Genomic DNA, 24342 nt, shown 5'->3' with positions numbered 1-24342 from the left:
TGTTCTGTTTACTAATAACCTTGGTGGGAATGAAAATATCCATAATGTTCTTCAGTCGAGTCTTGAAGACATTCCATAATTGCTCAACAGACTCAGTGTTTGATGTTGTAGCACAAAATTCCTCGCCAAAATTGTTCAATTCTGTTTTCATTCCTGTTTTGTCTGCTTTGGCATACAGGTAAACACGACGTGGTTTAGGTTTGGAGATTTTTGGTGATGTGTTTATAACAAGCATGGGAATCCCGTCATGATCACTTATCCCAGGTAAGATGGTAGATTTTTCGACTAGGGTAGGATTGTTGGTGAAGAAAAGATCGAGTATGTTTGATTGTCTTGTAGGATCAGTAACTATTTGTTGTAAGTTATGATCATTTGCCAAGTCAATCATTTGATGACATACTTTCGTAACCTGTGGGTTAGGACGTACGTTTTGGGAGTCCCATTGTATATCACCTAGATTGAAGTCACCACCAATCCAGATGTTGTCATTTTGTTTACCTTTAATTCTAGACAGGGAAGTTTGCAACTCATTTAGATACTGATGGTCCCTTTTATCTGGTGGTCTGTAAAAGGCACCTACCAATAATGAATTACATCCTACCAACTGAAACTGAACCCAAACAACCTCGCAATCTGTGTCGAGGTCCATTCTATGGGTTCCTACTAAGTCGCTCTTAAAGGCAACAAGTACACCCCCGTGTGAGTCTATTCTGTCTTTTCTGACGACTGTGTATTTGTTAGGAAAAATTTCTTCATTTCTGATCGAGGGGTTTAACCATGTCTCAGATCCTAATACTATATCTGGATTATTGAATTCCAGACAAGCTGCGAGATCAGCAACTTTGTTCTTGATGCTACCAAAGTTGATTACCAGTACCTTTAAAGGTCTGCTGAACTTAGGTTTGGTGGGATTCCTTCCTTTGTTTGAGGTTTTTTTAGTCTTGGAGCATTTCTTTGACCTACCAGTAGCAGCTTTAGGTGATGAAGAAGTGATAGGTGGACTTAAGGCCACGTTGTCACTATCCAGTGTTTCCAGATTAGCGAAAGAGTTTGACAGATTTATGGAACATTGAGAGAGAAAGGGAAAGGATGTGCTGACGTTGGGCAAACCACAGTTACAACAGATCCAAGAAACATTGGACCCGCCCAGTGCCTCGTACATACTGCTATTCATATCCATACAATGAGCATGATACCAACCAAGTGCATGGGTCGCCGCATAAGATACACGGAAAAATTGAGCTAGAGTCATTGTTTGAGGGACCAGGGTTCGTTTCACTGTCCCCAGATTGCATCAATAATAGTAAGCACAAGTACATGGTAGCCTGTTTGCCAGGATGTTGTATGATTTTGTTTTTCTGACATGACAGAACTACAGATATGGGTAAATATCTGTGCTTGAAGGGTATTTGCATACCTGGTTCAAGATCTATGCTAGTAATAAGGTTCCAGGATAGGTATTGTAGGAACTCTATACAATCTATACTATCGATGTCTTTATTTTTGTGACATTCTGTGGATCCAGATCTAGGTCCAGGTAGGAAGTGATACTTGTCATTTGAACTTTCCACCATGATGTTCCACTCAGAAGTTTGGTTAGTAGCATCATAATAATGATCTGTTGTAGTTACGTTTATTAGTATTAGATCTACTGTATCAACATTTAAATCTAGGTCTAGATCTATATTATTTATCGAAAGATATGGCAGGACAGACCCATGTTGGCAGCAATGACTACTAAATGATACTCCGATTTTGCTGGTTTGGTCAGTCAAATCAGACATGTAACATGGTACAAACACCTGCCCTGTAGGTAGGGATGGGTCAGGGATATTTTGGTACTGCGCCCGAATCCAGTCATCTTGAAATTGGATTTGGCTGGAATCCACTATTGAGCAGAAACACATAATAAGTAATAGCATACTCACAGTACCTGAAGGAAACATGATGGGTCTATATAAAGCACGCAACCGAGGGGGAAAACACTCAACACCCACCAGTGCCGATCCTACCACGCCAGCTTGATACACGCTAGCCCTCCATTACGGAGTGTGACGCGGTCATAGAAAATACACGTGTTAAGATGGCGTCCACGAGTCCAACTCCGGCTCTCGCCCTTCCGAAAAATGAGGGGGCAAATTGCACCAAAATTCACAGTAGTATCGACTCGAATTTTACTTCAAGTTGATCCAGAGACTTAAAAGCATAAGATTTAATGGTCTATGGATAGAATTTTAGACCAGAAAAGTGTATTTTGATGAGGAAAATCACAGCGATGTTGAGAGCTGGTCTTCACTCACGCGCGTGCGCACCCCAAGGTCAAACTTATACCTCTTATTTCTTCAACTGAACATACATGTATACCGGTACTTGATTCAGTTTGGCATAACATATACGTTTCTAAAATACTGCAAACAAAATGAATCTTACCTGCCGCCATAAAAACTAGTCGTCATTTTACTTGAATCACTGTATGTAAAGCGCTATATAAGAACGAGCTATTATTATTATTATTATTCAAAAGATGGACAGAATCACACAGCATTTCCTCATGAATGTAATGCGATAACCACAGGAATGTTCATTGTCCTGAATCGTTCATGCATTGCACTTACCACCGACTCTATTTGTGAAGTTCATGCATGTTTTTTCCCATGAGATTTCATGTACTGGTACCCCAAAACTAGGGTGTGCAAAAAAATTAATTCAACAATATATGCTATTATAAGTGCCACTTAAAAGCCTCTATCTATTTACATTGGTCAGGTGAGGAATGAATACATACAGTTAGCAATTAAATTATTCATACTTTCTGTAAATTTGATTTGATTTTTTTTTTTTTTATAGATTTTTTTCCCCCTTCTTCTTTCCCCCCTTTTTTTTCAAGAATGAAAGGTGGACTGGTTCAAACAGGGCCTTTATGGAATACAATTAGATGTAAGCTCTAATATGTCACATTCTCAATAAACATTAATCAGGACAGCCTGGCGGACACTGGTGCTATATAAATATCCATACTATTATTATCATACTTATAAAATTACAAAACTTGGTAAGGGTGTATGAATAATTTAGTTGTTAATTGTACATACACTACTGCCTAAAGGTTTTGGCAGCGGGCTGACCCGATGCCCGAAGCGCGTAGCTGAAGAAACGATGTTCGGGTCGCGCCCGATGTTCGAGTCGCGCCCGAAATCTGCCCGAAATCAGCCCGAAATCAGCCCGAAATCTGCCCGAAATCTGCCCGGTACTATATTCGCCTTGAAATGATGCGCGTGCTGAAGTCGTGCGTTTTTAAGACTCGCACGCGACAAGACCCGATGACGTCACGTTGAAAAGTCAAATTGGTCGAGAAGAGCGATTCAACTGCAGATCAATTTGCCTATACAATTTGCGTGTTAAAATATGAATCGCACCGCACGAAAATTATACACAAATACACGTAGAGTGTATGGGAGAGTCGAGTGTTTGTTAGGAAAGACGCTCACTAATTTGTTTTGGTGTTCACCAACTCTCACAGCAATATGAGTAAGGCAGCCTAAAGTCTAGTCTAGACCCCCTGATTTAGATCTAAGAGTGGATGACCACCGTAGGCTTTAGATATTTTTCTGCCAAACATCTTCGAGGAGCTAGGCCCAGGGTCCATGAAGTTAGCAGTCGCTAGCCGGACGGCAACGGGGACGGCAAACGCTAGCATAGATCTACCGTACCACATCGTCATGCCTAGCCTAGGCTCTAGCCTAAACTTAATAAAATGGTTCAATTGAGCATTCATCAGACTAATGATATGAACAATTTGGTCTCACCTTACATTATGCCAATGACACATCAGTCCCTGTTTCCATATTTTAATTCCAAGGATTAAGAGATACTTTCTTTGCAACAGCTAAGTCATAATTAATACTAATAGTGCTACATTGTGTAGCCTGTAGGCATAGCCTATGCTAATAACACTATGCATGCTGGATCTAGATTTTGGACGCACGTGGTACGCGAAGCTTACGTAGATATCTAGGTCAACTTAGGACCTATGCTCGCGCTGCTTGCATCACGTTCGTGACCTTAAAAAAAAAAAAGGAAGGCGAGGAAAAAGAAGAAAGGAAATATGTAGAAGGAGGGGAGGGGGGAAGAAAAGGAAGGAGAAGAAAAGAAGAAGAGTAGATGAAAAGCAGAGGGGGCGGGGGAGAAGAAAATGAAGAAGAGTAGATGAAGAAGCAGAGGGGATTGGGGAAGGAAAAAAGGCCCAAGGAGAGGAAAAAACAGGGGATATAAAGAAGCAGAAGGGGGGGGGGGGGGAGAAGAGTTGATAAAGAAGCAAAGGAGTGGGGGTGAAGAAAAAGATGGAAGAGTACACCTGTAGATGAAGAAGCAGAGGGGATTGAGGAAGAAAACAAAGGAAGGAGAGGGAAAAGAAGAAGGGGGAGGAGAAAAGGAAGGAGAAGAAAAAGAAAAAGGGGGAGAAGAAAAGGAAGGAGAAGAAAAAGAAGAAGGGGAGATGAAGAAGCAAGGGGAGAAAACGAAGGAGAAGAAAAAGATGAAGAGTAGATGAAAAGCAGAGGGGGCGGGGAGAAGAAAATGAAGAAGCAGAGCGGATTGGGGAAGAAAAAAAAGGAAGGGGATATAAAGAAGCAGAGGGGGGGGGGGAGAAGAATAGATGAAGAAGCAAAGGGGTGAGGGTAAAGAAAAAGAACTAAGAGTACATGAAGAAGCAGAGGGGATTGGGGAAGAAAACAAAGGAGGGAGAGGAAAAAGAAGAAGGGGAGATAAACAAGCAGGGGGGGGGGGGGGGGAGAAGAGTAGGTGAAGAAGCAGAGGGGCGGGACCGGGGGGTGGAAGAAAAAGAAGAAGTGGATATGAAGAAGCAGAGGGGTGGGGGAAGAAAAAAAGGAAGGAGAGGAATATGAAGAAGGGGGAGAGGTATAAGAAGAAGGGGAAGAAGAAAAGGAAGGAGAAGAAAAAGAAGAAGACAATCTAACTAAAAATAAGAACAAACATAGACACACGAAACAAGCAGAGAACTTATTAATCAATTCCAAATTTAATTTGTTCACCAATGAATTGAATGTTTGAATGAGGAGAGCTAGCGTAGCGTATATTTCGTATTATGTTAAAAGTGTTTCTAAACAAAGGGTACTTTGGAGACAAGGTGTCTGGCAACATGCGTTTATCTCAGAAGTTATTTATAAACAGATCATGTTTGCGCGGTAAGATCACGTGATCTTAGTAGTGATGATTGAACCTCCGAGAGAGAGAGAGAGAGAGAGAGAGAGCAGTTCTGCCCTGAAAACTAGCGTATGCATTTGTTCTCATCTTTCTCATCTTTTCTGTTTTTGCAATTCTTTGTTCCACCCTCTCTCCCTCTCTCTCTCTATGCTTGTATATTCCCTTCTCTTGTTCATTATGGTTCTAGTTCTAGGAGAATTACCCTTGGGCAATCACCCCGGCCAATTACTCCCCCCCCCCCCCCCCCCCCGTGGACATTTACATTTCCCTGGAAATTACCCCATTCCACAATCACCCCCTTGTTTAATTCCATGTTTTTCTTTCTATCAATCATGTATTTTCGATTATCCTTTTTTCTTTCCATACGTATGTAGATCTTTATGAAGCAATTATTAATCATTCTTCTGGTTTCCTTCGTAAATGTGTTCACTTTATGTATTTCTTAGATTTTTTTCAATCATTTTCTATTTTTTCCTCAATCCTCAAGTATTTCTTTGTTATTTCCTTATGTCTTACTCGTTTTTCGAATTTTTATTTCCATCAATGACGTATTTTCATTGTTTATCGCCATGCTATCTTGTGTGTGTATTTTTGTGAAGTGGGGGGGGGGGGGGGGAGGGGGGGGGGGCTGGAATCTCTCTACATCATCATTTTAATAATCGCCATCAATACATACAGCCAGCATTTTCATCATCGTCCATCAATATCATCACCATCATTATCACTACGGTCACAATCGATAAATCGGTATCATCAGAACAACTCAACATCTCTTCAGTGACTGGGCAATAACTTTCCTTTTCCACACAAAGCGGTTCCCTTTAGAAATTTGATTTGTTTACTAAAGCTTTGTTTCGTGAAGTTGCCCTCTCACTTCAGACATGCATGCCGCTGTGGTTTGTAGAAAGAATAGAAAAGGCGTAAACATTGCGTAACATGCACTTTCTCTGTCATCATGATGGTTCGTAGTAGGTCCATGCTGAAGGCTGGTGGAATTTGACAGGGGCCACGCGAGCGGCCACAGAATATTCATAAAACAATAATTTAAATGTAAATAACTATGCATCATGAGCCACTCGTGTTTTCTTAAGAACCCCTGTAAAAATTGTGTTGCTCTTTACTCGAATATCGCAACCCTGAATCGCATTTGATTCCACATTTGGCGTCCATTATGCGAGCACGAGCATACAGCCAGTAGTTAACTAGCCTAGCCTCGTGGTTGCTGCTTTCCCTAACGTCCGCAATTAAGGCACACCTTTTTTCCGTCAGCAAAATATCGAAAGTCGGGAGTGCGCCTTAAATAGTCAGGAACAGGATATTTGAGTCCTCAAATGCTACTTTTTAGTGGTTTTCAAAAATCTCTGTGTCTCAACATGAATTACATAATGCAAATAAAGAGTAGGATCTACTATTTGAAGTTAAACTACGTTCCTAATTTGAAAGGAAGAGAGGGTTTTTTCAGTTTTTGTTTTCAGTCTCGATAAATTATGCCCTGTCACAAGGCACTTTGCCGGCCGAAGCTCTACCGTGTCTTCAGCTCACTCACCTGTATGATGCAGCTCACACAAGGGATAACGAATCACCACACGAAAACTAGCCTGTCCACATTTCTGTTTGGACTCGGAGGAAAATTCTGTCATCTTTAGTTTTAAAAACAACATTGTTACTGGGTCTAACTCAGTTCACAAGCACTTCAACCGTGCCTCGTAATAAAATGAAAGTATTTTTTAACACTGTCACTGAAATAAGAGCCGATCTGATGTTAACAAAAAGACCAATGTTGGCTTTTTTTTGGTGGCTTTTTGTTAACCAGATCAGATTGCGTCTTATTTCAGTGTTCGAAAAATACTTTCACTTTTCATTATACGAGGCACAGTTGAAGTGCTTGTGAACTAAGTTAGACCTAGGTCTAGTAACAACTAACAATGTTTTTTTTTCAACTAAAGATGACAGAATTTTTTTTCCAGATTTTTTTTTTTTCTGATTTTTTTTTTTTTTTTTGGGGGGGGGGGGGATCTTCGAAATAGGGGTGCGCCTTATAGTTTTGTGATTTACTTTCTAGTATTGCGATGATGTATAGTTGTACGCTTTAAATTAAGACATGTTCATCATTGAAAATGGTCATGGAAATTTACATTATCCTGCTCTGGAAAGTCATGAAAAGTCATGGAATTTTTAAAATGTGTAAGTGTACGAACCCTGAAGTAAGTCTTTATAATTATTTGGATGTTTTGATATTTTCGGTTGATTCCAGATGAACAAAAGCAAAGGTAAACTGTTCGCCAGATTCCGGTAAAAATCGCCAGTCAATCCCTCTTTGAGTGTGAAGCAAGGGTTACCGGATGCGTGTGGGTCACCTCCCTGGTTTTATCAAAGCATTTATCCTCGTACCAGACGGTTAATTTCGTCTATTTTGTAATTAGCCGCCTGGAGAAGAAAAAAAATCTGCGGTAGTCCGCAGTTGACAAAAAAGTTAGGCGACAACTGTACCAAAATAAGTGATAATACTTCAACACTAAATACTTAAATTGTAAATTGATTTAATTTTTAGCTATGTCCTTCCATCGTGTTTATTTTAACTTGGACAAAATGACATGAGTTCGAGAACGCCGACTCGGCAGACGTTCACCGCATGTTAATTAAATCTGTTTAATGGTTGTTTTCTTGACAAAAACATCGAGTTAGAGTGGCTATTGTGACGTTTGGAGATAACCATTATGACATCACAAAGCCGCGTAGCACTAGCATTCCACGCAGATGCGCATTTTTTCACAGACATTGCGCGCAAAGCAACGGCGCATAGCAACAAAGTAAACAAAGCAGCTCGAAGTTCGGGAACTTCCCGAAGTTCGGGCGCTCCCCCAAATTCCGCGCGTGCGTTCAATTCAGCTGCCCGAAACCTGCCCGAAATCTGCCCGAAATCTGCCCGAAATCTGCCCGAACTTGCTCACATTTTTGGCAATTGACACTCAAAAAAAATACGCGACCCGCGAGTAGCTTGCCCGCGCCCGCAGCCCGCTGCCAAAACCTTTAGGCAGTAGTGTATGTAGATACAATGTAGATGATGTTTTTACCTTGACATGCAAACAGGAGTGGATTGGGATCATGTTGCTCGAAGAGTAGATGCCCAGGGTTTGGACTGTGTCTTATCAGCTGATCCAACCAGTAGTCTATCATTTCCTTCTTCCCTGCCTTACAGGCATGACAGACAAGGAGTTTCAACTCGGCTACATCCTCAAGCAGTCCTGGAGGGTTGAGATGAAAGGAGGAGAAGAAGATGGAGAGGAGAGTGGTAACAGATGAATGAATCATGAACCAAAGAGATAGTAAAACAAAGGAAGAAAGAAAAGGGATAGATAAATAAGAGGGAAGAGGAGGTGAAGGGGAATCAAGCAGAAATCTGAATGGTATTATTTACAACTAAACTTCTTTTCAAACAACATCTGCTGAGAGCAAGAAGGGCATTATTAACTCATTCACTTTAAGTTGAGAGTAATACTAAGATATTAATATGGTGAATTAATTATCACAACAGAATGCCTACTCTGGACATGTAGACTCTGGCAATTCAATAAGTCCTACCACCTTGATATGCAAGTGACATTAACCCATTGCCTAGCTACTGGAACCAAGTGGTCCCTGTATCATACCTATGGGAAATAGAGAGTTCAGTTGTCAACAGGTTAAGCAGGCTATTATTGCCTACCAAGGTGCACATATATGCATCTATTTTGGTGCGAGAGCACTGAATTTGGGACTGCCAGACAGAGAAACACTTAATATGACAGAGAAAGAGGAGGGGGGGGGGGGGGGGGGGGGAGAGAGAGAGAGAGAGAGAGACAGGGGCAGACAAACACAAAGTCATAAAGAGTAAGAGAAAAGGAATACTGATTTTATACAGAGAGAGAGAGTATCCCAAGAGAAACACAGAGAATCAAACACAGGAAGAGACAGAAAAAACAACTGGGGAGAGAAAGAGAGAGTAAGACACATAAACAGTCACACAGACAGAGAACTATGCGGTAAAGAACTATGCAGTAATATGGCATCACAGACAGGTAAATAGTGAAATACAAATATTTACCTTCATCCATTTCCACTAGTTTAGTGATAATGTTGAGATGACCCTCAGTGGTAGCTACTTCCAATGCACTTCTACCCTGTATTAAGCAAACATACCAATGTTACGGTCCATATTTCTTGAACAATACACGGTATCTTTATCTATACAAGTATAGCGGAAATAATGCCTTGACAGACACATCTGTATTTAAAGCATGTATTTAATAGAGAAATCTTTGTTCTCTCTCAGTTTCTCACATGTTGATCAACAGCTCCAAATATCTCCTTTACTTGATCAAAAAAGTATCAAATACTTCTTCTAGAATTCCTAAAGGTACAATGTGCATGTACAATGTATGTAGCATACATTAAACAGTGTTGAGCAGAAGTAAGACGATTCAATAGGATTGTTAATAGTGCGATCTTCCTCATGCCATTAATACTACAAAATTACTTATTACTTATTTCATCAGAAAAGAAAATCACAAAAACAACTTCCAAAAGTAAAAACTTCAGAATTCGTCTGCCTCCAAGATGCTTGTTTCGTAATCCTCAACAATCAAAATTGGTGTCACCTCACCCCTAGTTTGTGATTTTATTCAATTTTCAGAAAGTGGTTATTCCAAAGGAAGTAGGATTTCCTTACATGTGAATTCGTCTACTACCTAATTGGGTTATTCCCATGTTGGTCCATACCAAGCCAGTCTACTATCCACACGGTCCAAAAATCTTTTTTTTTCCATATCACTAATAACCATTTAGGCTAATATCCAATAAGTCTACTACCCATTTGGTCTAATTGCCAGTTTGTCTAATGCCCATTTCATCTACCATTCATAAGGTCTAATAATCACTTGATGATTATTATTATTTATGATTCAATGATTATTAGACCATATGAATGGTAGCAAAATGGGCATTAGACAAACTGGGAATTAGACCAAATGGTCATTAGACCAAATGATAGACCAAATTGGTGGTAGACTTATTGGAGATTGGACCAAATGTAAATTAGACCAGCTGATTGTTAGCCTAAATGTTCATTAATAGACCAAATGATAAGTAGACAAAATGATTATGAGACTATGTGGGTAGGAGACAGGCTAGGTGGAGACAAAACAGCAATTCACCATCTTAAAGATCAGGCTGTGAGAAATGGCAGAACTATGGGGCTGGAGACTTGAGCTTTGGGGAAGGGGGGGGGGGGGAGGTGCTTATGTTTAGTATTCAAAATGAAGATTGTCTCACCTCTGTATTCTTACAACATGGCTCGATCCCCCAGCACATTAACATGAGAGCGGCATCGACATCACCTTTCTGGCAAGATGCATGAAGGAAACCAAACCTAGCGTACAGCTCTTCTTGGTCTGATCTACCAGGCATTTCCTTCAATGATTGGTTTCCTGACATCGCCCTCTGTAGCTCAAGAGTAGAGTGACTGTAGAATGGGAAGAGCTTGTCTCGTACATCATCCTCAGGAAGGGTTTGTATGAAGCTGTATGCTGCTTGCACAGAGTCTGAACGTTTCTCCAGAATTTCAAGTAGAGCCGTACAAACATCTACAGGCAGAACAGGAAACAAGATAATACTCCCATTGAAAGAATGTATAAGGCATCTTTCATTCGCGACATACATGTACATGTACAAACCTCTGCACCTTACCAGAAAACAACCTGATTATTGAGTTAATTGGGATAAAAAGAAATATTGATAAATTACAGATACAGTAGATCCTACAAGTGTACAACCCCCGGCCCCCCCCCCCCCCACTCCGAGAATGGACGGACCCCATGCGTGTTACCATAATGTCCTTTTCGTAACAAAAGAAAAAGGTCGACCCGTATTGACTTTACACACCGGACTTTTGCTGAAAAGGGGGGGGGGGGGGTGCTGAAAAGGCTTGTATAGCAAAAGAAAAAGGTCGACCCGTACTGACTTTACACACCGGACTTTTGCTGAAAAGGGGGGGGGGGGGGGGGTCGCTTGGAACTTGCATATGCGTACCCTAAATAACACTGAGTGGGGGGGGGGGGGGCCGGGATACAACCCCCTATACATACCAGAGTTTCAGCAAAGAATGATTAGTTGACAAATTACAAACAATAAATATTAGACATACAAATGTACATGTATTTGATTACATAAATAGATTACCAATCGTATCACAATAGTTGGGTCTTGATCATGATGTCATAATGCATCTTGTGGAAGTGAATTCCTAACTGATCAAAACTAATACCAGTATACTATATTGTCTGCATAGACTCACAGCGTGTCCACACACAAAACAATTTATCGCGAAACTCTATAACGATACGTCGTATAAAGAATCATCGTATAAATTCCAGGATGTCCACACACAAGAAACGTCGTCACTAAAGAATCATCGTATAAAATGCCCCCTGTCCACACACAACATTTTCCGTGATTCTTTATAGAGTTTCGCGATAGTGATAAGAGGTCTGGTCTCATTTCGCTCGAGGTCACGTTAAGCCCCGCCCAGTTAGTTACACTAGTTACACTCCCCCAGGGGGTCCCCCTGTCCACACACAACATTTCCGTGATTAGGCGTGATTCTTTATTGAGTTTCAGTTCGAAACGATGCCCAAACCTGCGTTTCGTTAGACTAGTTTCGTTATACGACGTATCGTTAGTGAGCGTCCACACCTACAATTTTGGTCGTAAAACTATCGCGAAACGGTATCACTATCGCGAAACGGTATAGCTAATCATGATTAGTCACGGAAAATGTTGTGTGTGGACAGGGGGATAGAGCCACAAGGCATTAACTCTTTGTTAAATGCCCTGTTGCTTGATCCAGATCATCTGCTGGAACTGTATTTTACACATGAACAGTCTATGGGTGCGTTTATTGACTAATTTTTTGCCTAAGGCCCGGTCACACAGCCCTCCGGCGGGCGTATCGCGGCCGAATCACGGCCAAAAATTTCTGCCCGTGAAGCAGACGCTGTTGGACGCTTTGAGGTCGCGATAAAGACGCGATACAGCCGTACTTTACCCGTCGTTACACGCGGTAAGAAATTCACACGCGGTTGGCCGCGCGAAAAAGTTTTGGGCTGCCCAAAAATTTAGACCGCGGGTAATCGCGGGCGGTACACGTGGTACACACGCGGTAAAGACGCGGTACAGACGCGGAACGAACGTGCTAGGACGTGCTACGGCCGCGGTTAAGACGTGGTTACACGCGGAATTGGACGCGAAATTTCAGCGGGTAATCGCGGGTGGAGCACGGTCATAGCACGTTTGTTCCGCGTCTGTACCGCGTTGTTTTCACGTGCATTAGCGTGTGTACCGCGTGTAAGCGTGGTAGGCCGCGGTACCGCCGCGCTTCACCCGCGATAAGGACGCGGAACAGTCGCCGGCGTCTGTTCCGCGGGCATACCACGGGTACACCGCGGGTAAGCCAATTTTGCACATTTTTCCACCACGGGCAACCGCGGGCAAAAAAAAAATCGCGAAATTTTACCCGCGATACAGACGCGAAAGGCTGTGTGACCGGGCCTCTAGAATCAGGTTTCTCAAATGTCTTTCAGGCAATTTTTAAGGTGATAAACGCAAAGCCTTTTTCAAACGTCTTTAGATATTGGCATATTGTAACCCGGAAAAAGGTGTGTTTTGAATGTGACATACGGCCAGAATCACGTTTTCTGAGACATGATAAACGCAAAGCTGTTTTGAACCCCACATACAAATTGGACCTTCCAAGGCTAATTTCTGGTTCAGAGATAGTGCACCAATGTGTTGTGTCATGTTGTTGTTGACCTCCGAGAAACTGTCTGCTTCCCGGGTCAAACGGCGCAAAGCAGCTGCGCAGAGACAAGGCCTTTATTTTGAATCGTGAAGAGACGATAAACGCGACATCCCGCAAATCACATTCGTATAGTGGGGTTCGATAGTGGGGTTCGATACATATCTAGTGGCAAGACACGATAAACGCACCCATAGTTTCACAACAATTATTCTCTAGTGATATACCCAATTCAGACGAAAACAGAGCCTAGAACTGACTCATCTCAAATTTTGTAACCCTTGAGTCTCTAATTAGTTTCAGATACACACAGTATGATCTTTGACTTCAACAGGATATTGGGTGATATTTTCATTGCACTGCGTGTAGGAAGTAATTCATACAAGTGATTGAGGAAACCTAGGTTAACAAGCCGCACATACTGTAATAACCTTGCAATTATGCATCTCCACTTAAAGGTGCTTTTGAAAATTAATTTGGGTAGAAATGTAAACAAAAAACATATATGTAAGTTTTTATAATATCATTGTTTAGTGAGGGAAATGTTTTATGTTCATTTCCAAAAGGAATAATGAAATCATATGTTTTCCTTTAAATCACAGATACCATTACTAGAGGATCAGGCTGGGGGTGGGGGGGGGGGGGTGATTTCAAAAGGATTCCATGCCATTATCACTACCCATATATAATCCTAGTTATTAATTGACTGATCCAGCATTTTTCACATTAAATAGTGCCTTTAACATGTAATTACTATTCTATGAACCAACAGGAATTGTCATATTTAGGGATACTTTTGTTTTGGAATTGAAATTTACCGTCAAAATACAGGTACTGTACATGTACATGTAGTAGAATGATTAAACCACTACCCAAGTACTTTTGAGTGGATTCCACTATAAGTCTAGAGTGGTTTCAACTCCAAATGAAATCATCCTGATATGACTCCCAAAAGATTGAATTTCCACTTCCTCTACATTAAAATTAAGTGTCCTTATTCAATCCTATCATGCACATCGCTCTAGCTACATGTACATGTAGCTAACTCCTAACTCTATCTGTCTTTCTATCTATTCCAATTTCACTTTATCTGGACTATCTTTCTCTCTCTTTTCTCTCTCTCTCTCTCTCTCTCTCTCTCTCTCTCTCTCTCTCTCATCTTTCTTTTACTACAGATCTCTTTTCCTTCACCCCCTCTCTCTCTCTCTTCCTTTTCTATCAAGAAAGTTCCAGTAAATGAAATAGTTTTCTTTATTTCTACATATGTAACTCCTTTATACAATCTTAAAGATAAATGTTTTTTTCATGAATGCAATCAAATCAATTAACTCCCAAAAAGGTTCCCAGGGCTACATATTTTCTACTGCAGTGCTCTAAATTTTAGAGAGCACATCCAATATTGACTCATTATACCATATCTGGCTGGTTAATCATTAATGATAACAGAAGAAAACAATATTTTGTTCACTCAGCACTTTGAACAAAACTCAATAATGCAGTTCATATCTTCACTTCTCAGAATTCATCAAAATTTTCAAACCACCAGATACAGAATGGTGATAGTTTGAAATTAATTCATGAAATGAGAAATCTACCAAATCTAAATACAGATATACAGTATGGCACAACTCTTGTCAGAGTAAATTTCAGATCACCTACTCAATAATCTGTATACTGCTCATTTTTCACTCATATAGCAGGCTAGGCATGGTTCCAGAAGATTAAAAGAAGATGGGGGCATAGTTCTATATTCTATTGTTATTGTGAGGGTTGTAGCAACCAGGTTAATTGCATTTATTTTCTAGAAAATGGAGGGGGGGGGGCACTTCAAGAACTTCAGCTCAGGTTCAAGGGGTAAAATACTTACATGTAATAGACATATATGATATACATACAACATCATAAATCTCCTTCTGATTGGCTATCACTGGCTTCCATTCGCTCAACGTTATAAGATATTGGTGCGAGGAGAAAGCTAGCGATTTTCCGTTTGATCTGATACCAAAATCATGATATCTCAGTCAAACCTTCTATTTTTTCAGCATCCTTAAAAGGTTAAGTATTTTACTTAAGTTTAAGTCTTACATACTAATACCCACCATAAGTTTAAAAAATTCTTGTTTTTGTCATATTCAAGGTACAAAATGGCAAGTTGTACTGAAATGTTTGTTGATATTTCTGTTTTATATAAGTTAGCCCTCTCTCACTTAAATTTGAAACTGCTTGAGTGGATCGGCCAATGAGAGCACGTTATCTCAGATAATATCATACAGCACTCAATGCATAAAGTTCTATGTGCTCCCAACGTAAAATTAAAATATAATGATTCAGTTACTGAATCATTATATTTTAATTTTACGTAAATTAAAATATAATGATTCAGTTACTGAATCATTATATTTTAATTTTACGTTGGGAGCACATAGAACTTTATGCATTGATCGCCTTTGATGGCAAACTTTAAACTTCTTAAATTTCTTGACCCTCGATTTTCTTGACACTTTCAGATTATTTGTCTCACTTTCCTGCTAATGTTTAAGACAATTTGAAGCCAGAGTGGACTTCTGTGTTCTTGATATCATCCTAATACCTACAACAGGGAATTGATTCCACATGATAAACCTCAGCAAACAGAAAAAAGAAAATTTAAGAAATATGGGAATTTTAAAGAAAAGAAGGTGCATTTAGTATTTATTCTATAATATAGGCACTTAGACTGATTCAAGAACAATGTAAAGAAAACATAATCTTTTTCGGAAGTTGATGATTCTTATGAGATATGAATGTTTTAAAATATGGTAAGTGTTTTTTCCTGTCCTGGGATTAATTGCCATTAATATTCTTCTGAAATACAAGAATATAATTTGATAAACTGAAACATCCAGGATCACATTGAGGTGGTGAAATAACAAAACAAAAAAAACATATATAAGAAATTGAACATCTTGATAACAAACAAAGCTATATCACAAAACAAACAACACACTCAAGTTCCGGTACATGAACATGTATCGTCATAGACAGAGTACACAAACTCTTTCTAGGAAATGGGGGATCCCAGGATACTTGGAATGGAGAGGGCACTGCCTGGCCTGCTTCCATATCGCGTCCCCAATCAGCTAAGACTCTAAATCGGAGAGTCCTTCCATCATTATACCTTCGACGTGTGTATTAACGAGGATCGCCTGATAAGTGGACTTTGTGCTCCGAGTGCATGTGGGACAAAAGGGCGGGAAATGATGATAGAAAAGAAGAAAACAAAATAAAAAAATAAAAATAGAGTCTGGACTAACAGGCAGTAGAGAAGACCTCGTTAGCAATGATCGTCATTTTTAACAATAACAGTTCAATGATATTAAAGGTAATACAAAGTTTTGGTACGGGGTCATGAATTTGGTTCAAATGAACATACAGTATATTGGATGCACATGCGATTTTATAATATTCAATGATCGTTGTCGCGCTTGAAATCGAGTCGAAAGTGATAAAATTGTAATAATAAAATCTTTATGTTGTAAAGCTCCCTCTCAAGACTGATATTACTTCAACTTTAAAACAATGTTTCTTGACTAAAATCGACTGTAGTGCTATTCCTGTTTAGAAATTATATCAGAACTGCATATTCTGAGATTTTCATGACCGCACCAAACATGGAATGGCCATAAGCGCTATTTGAAATATTTGAATTTACTGGGAGCACCGGTAATTTTGTTATCATTCAATTTCTCGAAAGCAGAAGTGTTTTAGTGGCAAAATTTTCTAGTGCTTATAATACATCCACAGGGGCATCCAAATTATATCAAAATTTTAAAGGATTACTGTCCATCCTATTTTCAAAATTTCCCCAAACTTTGCATTTATAAGTTCTCCTTTATGAAGGCATTGTATGACCCTCCTACATTTGTTTGTATCAAAATCACATTATGAACACAATTATTTTCTCAGCTGAGCAAAAAAGTCATCTGTAAAAAATCATGTGAGTTGAGAATTTGCATCACAAGGTCTAACATGTATAAATGTTAAATTTGAAGAAGCTCATCATGGTGCCTATCATGAGACAGTATATCAAAGTATTGTTGCTGCTTCTTTAGTGTGAACATGCTTCTAATGGCTTTAAAAGCTTGAGGGTAAAAGGAGGGGTAAAAGAAGAGAGATAGGTATCTCCAGACGGATAGCACTCATAAATAGGAAACTGAGGAAGGACATCAAATTATGTCCTAACCAAGACCTGTCTCACATACAAAAAAGGGGGAAAATCAAAACCTCCCTTCTAACCCTCCCCCTTCCAGTAGGTTAGGGATAGACTATTGAGAGAGAAACATGTATAGTTGTGATACGTGCATTTAATCATACACAAAATGGGTCATGAGTTAAATCATGTTTCTTCAAAAAGTTCCCTCCCACGTACAATCTCAATGAGAAGGAAATCTTTTGGAGCTTCATGAAATGTATGACCAATCTGAAGCAAGCTTTGGTGACATAACTTTCTCTCATACTGTAAGTAGCTATGGTTCTAGGCCTGCTTTTACTTTATTACTTAGCTATAAACACAAAATATAGATACCTGTAATTTATCACTTTTTGAGAAAAGCAGTCTGAGATCACCTTCTTCTGTGACCTGAAATAAATTTGAATATGGTGCAAAGTTGCAAACTGCAAACTCTAAACATCAACTAGCTAAAGTCAGGTTTGGAGTATTGGAAAGTTTACTTCATCAGAGACAGAGACACAGCACAGCATGTACATGTACTTAGTTTGCAGGCATAAACCCCTTCTTAGTTTTATATGTGAAGTACAACAGCGTGTCTGAACTAGGAGACTATGCAGAGTTGCAAGGTCTACTGCACCCCACAGCTAGGCTATGCACTAACAGCAGGTCCCGACATTATCCACTGCCTGGACTGTTTCCATGTCACGCACCCAATCAGCTGAGAAAATAACACACCCTCAACGCTAAAACCATTTGAAATGAATATTGCCCGTGCGGGCCCCTCACGGCGGCATCTCAAAATGTACAACGCAGCTTTAAATACAGGAGGTGCGGATGTCAGATGACACATAGTTCAGTTTACAGCACAGCACCCGGCCGGGCCCCGGCAGGGCACCTTCCGGGAGCCATGGGTGCACCTGCTCATCCATCGGACGGAGCCCGTAAGCTCACCGGCAGGCACCCTTACGGGCGATTTGCATTTCACTCGACCAATTTTCACCGAGCACCTCCCGGGCGCTGCAGAATATGTGACCACACATGCCGTAGAAATGAAAATCGGCAGGTTCCCGTACAACATCTAAATCCACGGTAAGCCGCCGGGTAGTGAAAATCATTTGGGGCCCTGTTTATACATGTATGTGACCTAGGCATTAGTAGGGTAAATGCGCAATGGCCCTACTGAGTGTTTAAATAGCAGTGAATCTCAAACGACCGCACCAAAATTTTCTGTGTGTGAATGATGTTGATCTAAAACTGATTAGTTTAAAGCTCTTTAAACTAATTAGCTTTAAAGAATTTTACCCCTGTGTGAAAAGGGGGAAGGACACAACCAGGGACTGACAGTTGGCTCAGTTTCAAACTTTATGGAATTGTTATAGCGTCAAATTATAGCATGTGCCTTAAAAACTAGCACGCACTTTGCATATAAGTTCTGGCAAGTTTCAACGATCATTGTGGATGGATCGAGAAAGGACCTCCAAGCCTGGATGGAATCTCTTATATATCACAAGCCAGCATTATATTACAAATAGCATTGTGTCATCTGTCATTTTACTAGCCAAATTCGTCACTTTGCAGGAATTAATTCAATCCTGTTCTTCTTCTCAATCCCTGCATCAGGTAACTTCTGGCAAGTAGATATAAATGACCAAACCATGTTTCGGGGCGTACCAAGATAATTTCTGAATTCTGACTTACATGTCGATGTAAGCAGGGGTCTAAATCAGGATTGATTTTGGTTTCGAAACCAATAACTCCCTTGGTAGATTCTCTTAAGTATACACATGTACAGTTGTACACTGTACTTGGATCCAAGGGTTTGATAAAATTTGAAGCCCTCGATTCTGGTTGCAATAAGGTGAATATGACATGATTTGATAGTCCAAATAGCTTTCCTCATACTATAGGGAGGCTCTATAATGAATTATTTGGCATGAGAAAAAGAAAAGAATTTCTAAAAGAAGTGTGAGTCTGTGAGGAGGGTGCATATTGTTGTTTTAAAACTAAATAAAATATATCTCAATTCAATATATGAAACCAGTCTTATCAATCTGAATGTAAATATAATGTAAATGTGAACTGAAGGCTAGTGTGCAACCAAAGTAACTTGGGATTTAATATGAAACCAATCGAAAATGGTCATAGAAATTAGCTACTACAAGCAGTTAAAAATAAATTATCAACAAATCAATAGTTGAAGTACTACAGTGTTACAACATCAAGTGTGTTTCACAATTGATGTTATAAGTGCTTTTGCTTGTGTCAATCTCGTTTTCATTCTTTTTTTACTTTTACTAAACTAAATTCAGTGTCAGTTTTACACACGACCAGGCCAAGGGTACTGAAAATATAACTTTTAGGCTGATGCTCCCAAATACATTTTGAACACATAAATTCTGATGAAAAATACATAAATACAGATCCAAAAACCACCGAGAATATTACCTTGCCACATGTCATAGTTTGGAGTATCCATTGTCATCTGCTTCAATCACTGTCCTCTTCCAAATACTGAGTAGACTAAGTACTGGTCATACACAGTACCGACTAACGTAGATCTACTACTTTGTACTAGAGTAACGTCATGTTTTTCCTTTGTTTGACACTAGCTACGACACTTCAAAATTCCAACTACAGTGAAGGATATCAAATTAACCTTGGTTCTATTGAGCTTGTTGTAAAGGTGTAATTAGCGATGTAAACACTTCAATTATCTGACTGTTTCGAAAATCGAACCTCCATTGCATTGTGTTGACTCTTCTTAGCGAATGTGAGGGAGCAGATGCTAAACGGAGCTGAGCTACGCCAGAGTTCCGGCTAGTTTTTCTCTCCCAACTCTGCACCGGAGCCTTCTGCCTGTTCCGTCCAATACAGATTCGTCAAGATGATCTTTAGCTTAAATCGTTCATAATCCCGGTACATGGATTTGCAAATTCATATGCATATGAGGAGTAGCCATGATTTTGTCGTCTGATATATATACCTTCACTCCCACAAATCAGTATGTAAGTCTAGAGTCTACCTCCAAGATTAAGATGCAAGTAGGGAATCTCTGCAAGGCATCCATTCGAAATTCACATGTGCATGCACGTCACGTCACATCACACCGACCCACGGAACTTTTGTTTTGATTTCGGTTCAAGTTATTCATTGCATGATTGGTCTCATGTTAGAGCTGGGTAGTCTATAATAACACACTCTTTTACGTTACCAAACTTTTCAAATCTTGTGAAAACAAAATTAAGGATACTATATCTTTTTATTGGTAGAGCCAGGGTATGGTAGAGCTATTACGGATGGCATGAATCATGCTTAGTTACAGACCTGGGTAGTTGGCGAGAGTTAGGGGAGTTAGTATAGGCAAGACTCATTCCTTAGCCTATACCTTTTAATACATTGTACCCGTCCCCCTCCCTCCCCCTCCCCACTCTCACTCTCTCTCTCTCTCTCTCTCTCTCTCTCTCTCTCTCTCTCATTTTCGCTTTTTTAAGTTGAGTTGCACACCCATCTAGCTCTCCCCGTCTCTTTGATTGATTTTTATTAGACAAGCTTCCAACATACAACAAATATACAATAATAACAGATCAGAAATAAGTCAGCTTGAACAGGATAACACACGAAAGCTCGAGAGCTTATTTCCAGTGGGGTCCCTTACAGACATGTATAAATTAATAAGTTAAAATAGTAATATTTACAGACAGATAAGAAAATTAAAAGAACTACTTATTACAGATAATAATAATAATAACAACATTAAACTGATGATAGAAATGATATTAAGTACAAGAAGAAAAAGAAGAAGGAGAAGAAGAAAAAGAGGAGAAGGAAGAATAGGAAAATAATGATGAATTTGTAGAATTTCTATAACGTACTAAAACATAAGTATATACAACATGAAAAAGTATAAACCAACAGAAGAATACAAATTTCAATCATATACATGTCATTCAATTCTCTTCTCTGACTGTCAAGTATTAGGTATTCCTTTAATTTCCTCTTAAAATGATCATAATTTCCTATTTCTTTTACACCATTGGGAAGGGAATTCCAATGTTTTATGGCATTGTAATAAAACGAATTTCCAATACTACCTACTCTTTCTGGTAAGTTAAAGTTGAATCGGCTATTTCTTGTATTATAATCATGTACGTCATTAACAAGATCGAAGTTGGATCGAATATAATTATTTGACCTAGTATGATATATTTTATGCACGTGATGCAATACGAGTTGTTTTGATCTTTGGTCGACTTCAAGAAAACCAGCTTTAAAAAGTTCGCTGTAGCCAACATGAGTTCTTGGACCAGAACAGTTGATAAATCTCACCATTTTGTTCTGTATAATCTTCAACTTCTGTTGATCTGACTTGTTTATGTTACTATACCATGCAGGGTTAGCATAGTCAAATAAACATTGAATAAGAGCAAAACAGAGTGTACGTCTTGCTTTTAAATCCATACAACTTTGATATCTGTACAAAAATTTCAGACGAGAATTTGCTTTTTTTTACGACATTACTGATTCTACTAAAGATGAAAATGAAATTGCGCTAGCCAACTCAATGCCTAAATACTTCACAGACTCTTTTCTCTTGATTGCTTGATTATTGTGTGTCACTTTGAATTCAAATGACTTTTTAGAACTACTTTTAGAACAAAATAAAATGCTTTCTGTTTTCCCCAAGTATAAAGAAAGCTTATTATCAGTCATCCAAGACTTATCTCTAAGACTCCTTGATCTGCCATCATAATTTCAGAAATACATGATACTCAAAGATTTCCTGATTCTTGACAATCGATATTTATCAATATTTACAAGGCAACAGGGATTGGTTTCAATTACTGATGAATACTGATTAAATATGAAACTTCGATTAATTTTCGAGGAAACGCTTATTATGACAGTCGTCTGCCATAATGTCACTAATCAATTTAGAAGATAGGCCTATATCCTCTGTTAGTTGGAACTTCTCCAATAAATTGATGAAAGACAAAGAGTATATAAAGCCGCATGTACGATATATCTGATGCGAGAACATGGCAAGGCAATCGTTAATGGTTTAACATTTTGTTTATTTATCTATTTTATTAATTATTTATTTATTCTTAGGCCTATATATTTATTTGTTTATTTATTTGTTTATTTATTTATCTATTTATTTATTTATTTGTTCATGATCTATTTGTATTTGTATCTGTTCGATTTGGCTTATAGTTAATTGTACATTATGAATATATATTTTTTAAATCTCTTTCATATTCGAACGGTACTGAAGTGTATGCATGCTGTCTGATCTGATGCACTTGTGCGCCCTGAGTATTAATCTTAAGTGGATTTGATGCCTTACAAATATTATTGCTCTTTGTTTATCTATGCATTCATTGGTATCATTCATTTATTTGTGTGTTTATTTATTTATTTATCATCATCATTATTATTATTATTATATATGTTTGTTTGTTTGTTTGTTTGTTTGTTTGTTTGTTTTTTTTTGGGGGGGGGGCGGGGGAGTTATGCACTGGTATACCAAAAGGTTATGACCTGCCACCCCCTCATTCATTGGTCAGTGCACGCTCAGTGATTGTATACCCTCCATAATAATTATATGACGCTTTCAGAACCATTTTTTCTGACCTTAGGAGTGATTTAACACCACAGGTCAGTACTCAAATTTGAAAGAAAATTAAGGAAGTCATTTTCCATTCGTCTGGGTTTTACCCACAAGGTGGTTTACCTTGAAACTTGATCTACACATACCCTTTGTTTCTATTTCATTATTTAAACAAATTGAAAATATGGTCAATTATTCCGGAATTCGAAAGCGCAACTCGGTCTGAGAATAAACCGCACGATTGATATCGGTCATAAACAAACAACTTCTCTGCAAATACCTAACATTCCTAACAGTAGACAAAATACATAACTTTATTTGAGAGAAAATTTGTGATTTTGATATATTTCGTTTTTAAAAGTGTATTTTATTCAATACCTTGCACCCATCTATAGGTCCTAAAGTTTTAGAGGCGTAGCGACCTATATCATACCCCGAAACTAAAAGCATGCGACTAAAAGCTGTATGCATGCATGCCATAAAATATTTCGAAAATAAGTCATTAGCCATTAATAATACAATTATAGATGGTGCTTGAAAAAGTGGTCAATAGCATTACGTGACGTTACTTATAATTATACTCATTATTAGTTCAGAAAACAGTAGGCTAAGGAATTGTAGTCGTTAAAGGTCGCATTCTCGAATAGTAATTTCTTTTTGTAAATTAAGAAAATGCAATATGGGGTATGTCCACAGACTGTTACATTTTAGAGACCGAATTAAGACTTTGATGATAATGCAGCACATTGAGATTCAGGTTAATGTTTTTCTATTTAGTGTGTGTTAATGTTATGACGAAGTTGTCCCAATATTTGATAAAAAGGTGATAATTTTGTTGTACGGCACAGTGGTGGAGCAGCCGGCAGGGAGGGGGGGGGGCACGTCATGCCCCGATCTAATGGCAAAAACAAACAAACAGGGGAGAGTGAGAGATGAAGGAAAAGAAAAAAAAAGCGTGAGATCATAAAAAGGAAATACTATAGATTGCTCGAAAACGCTCTTCAAAGAATATACTATTATGTGAATCAATAACCTGAGGACAACATAAGTATGTAACGAAATATATTGTAAAAGGTGGAATAAACGTTTTGCTTATAGGGTAATCCGTTCTGTGTACATGAGAGAAGAAAAAGAAACTGAGATTGGAGTGAAAGATAAAACACATACGGTATAGGCCTACGGGAAAAGAGTCAGAGAGAGAGTATATTATTATGTGTCCGTTTCACTTTAAAATGCAATTTTTGGGCCAATGGGTATATCCCCTCCCGGCCTAGTCAATCTACCCCCTCAAATTTTGACTCATAAAAGAGTGCCGTGACTAAAATAAAGGTTGTAAAACGCTGATATATAGCAGAATAAAGACTGGTACCCCGCGTCAATTTCCTATACACTAACCGAATTCTTAACTGGAAATCCAACTTAAATGGCAAACTAATCTAATAGAAAGCAGAAAATCAAAGAGGCACA

The 24342-nt window shown here is 38.9% G+C and overlaps 1 protein-coding gene across 1 annotated transcript in view; it reads right to left on the bottom strand.

Moving 5' to 3' along the window:
• LOC100892788 (leucine-rich repeat serine/threonine-protein kinase 1) overlaps positions 1–20382 on the bottom strand; it is a 57781-nt gene extending 37399 nt beyond the window's left edge. Inside the window, exons 1-4 of the mRNA XM_030976554.1 lie at positions 19710–20382; positions 10534–10844; positions 9308–9383; positions 8298–8468 (exon numbers count right to left, since the gene is read on the bottom strand). Of these exons, the coding sequence (XP_030832414.1) occupies positions 8298–8468; positions 9308–9383; positions 10534–10844; positions 19710–19746 (595 nt within the window). The 5' untranslated portion in view covers positions 19747–20382. The remainder of the gene's footprint in view (positions 1–8297; positions 8469–9307; positions 9384–10533; positions 10845–19709) is intronic.
• Positions 20383–24342: the final 3960 nt, after the last annotated feature.

Source organism: Strongylocentrotus purpuratus, unplaced genomic scaffold (genome assembly GCF_000002235.5).
Source record: "Strongylocentrotus purpuratus isolate Spur 01 unplaced genomic scaffold, Spur_5.0 spur5_scaffold_9, whole genome shotgun sequence".
NCBI lineage: Eukaryota > Metazoa > Echinodermata > Echinoidea > Camarodonta > Strongylocentrotidae > Strongylocentrotus > Strongylocentrotus purpuratus.
This window is presented reverse-complemented; position numbering and strand designations above follow the sequence as displayed.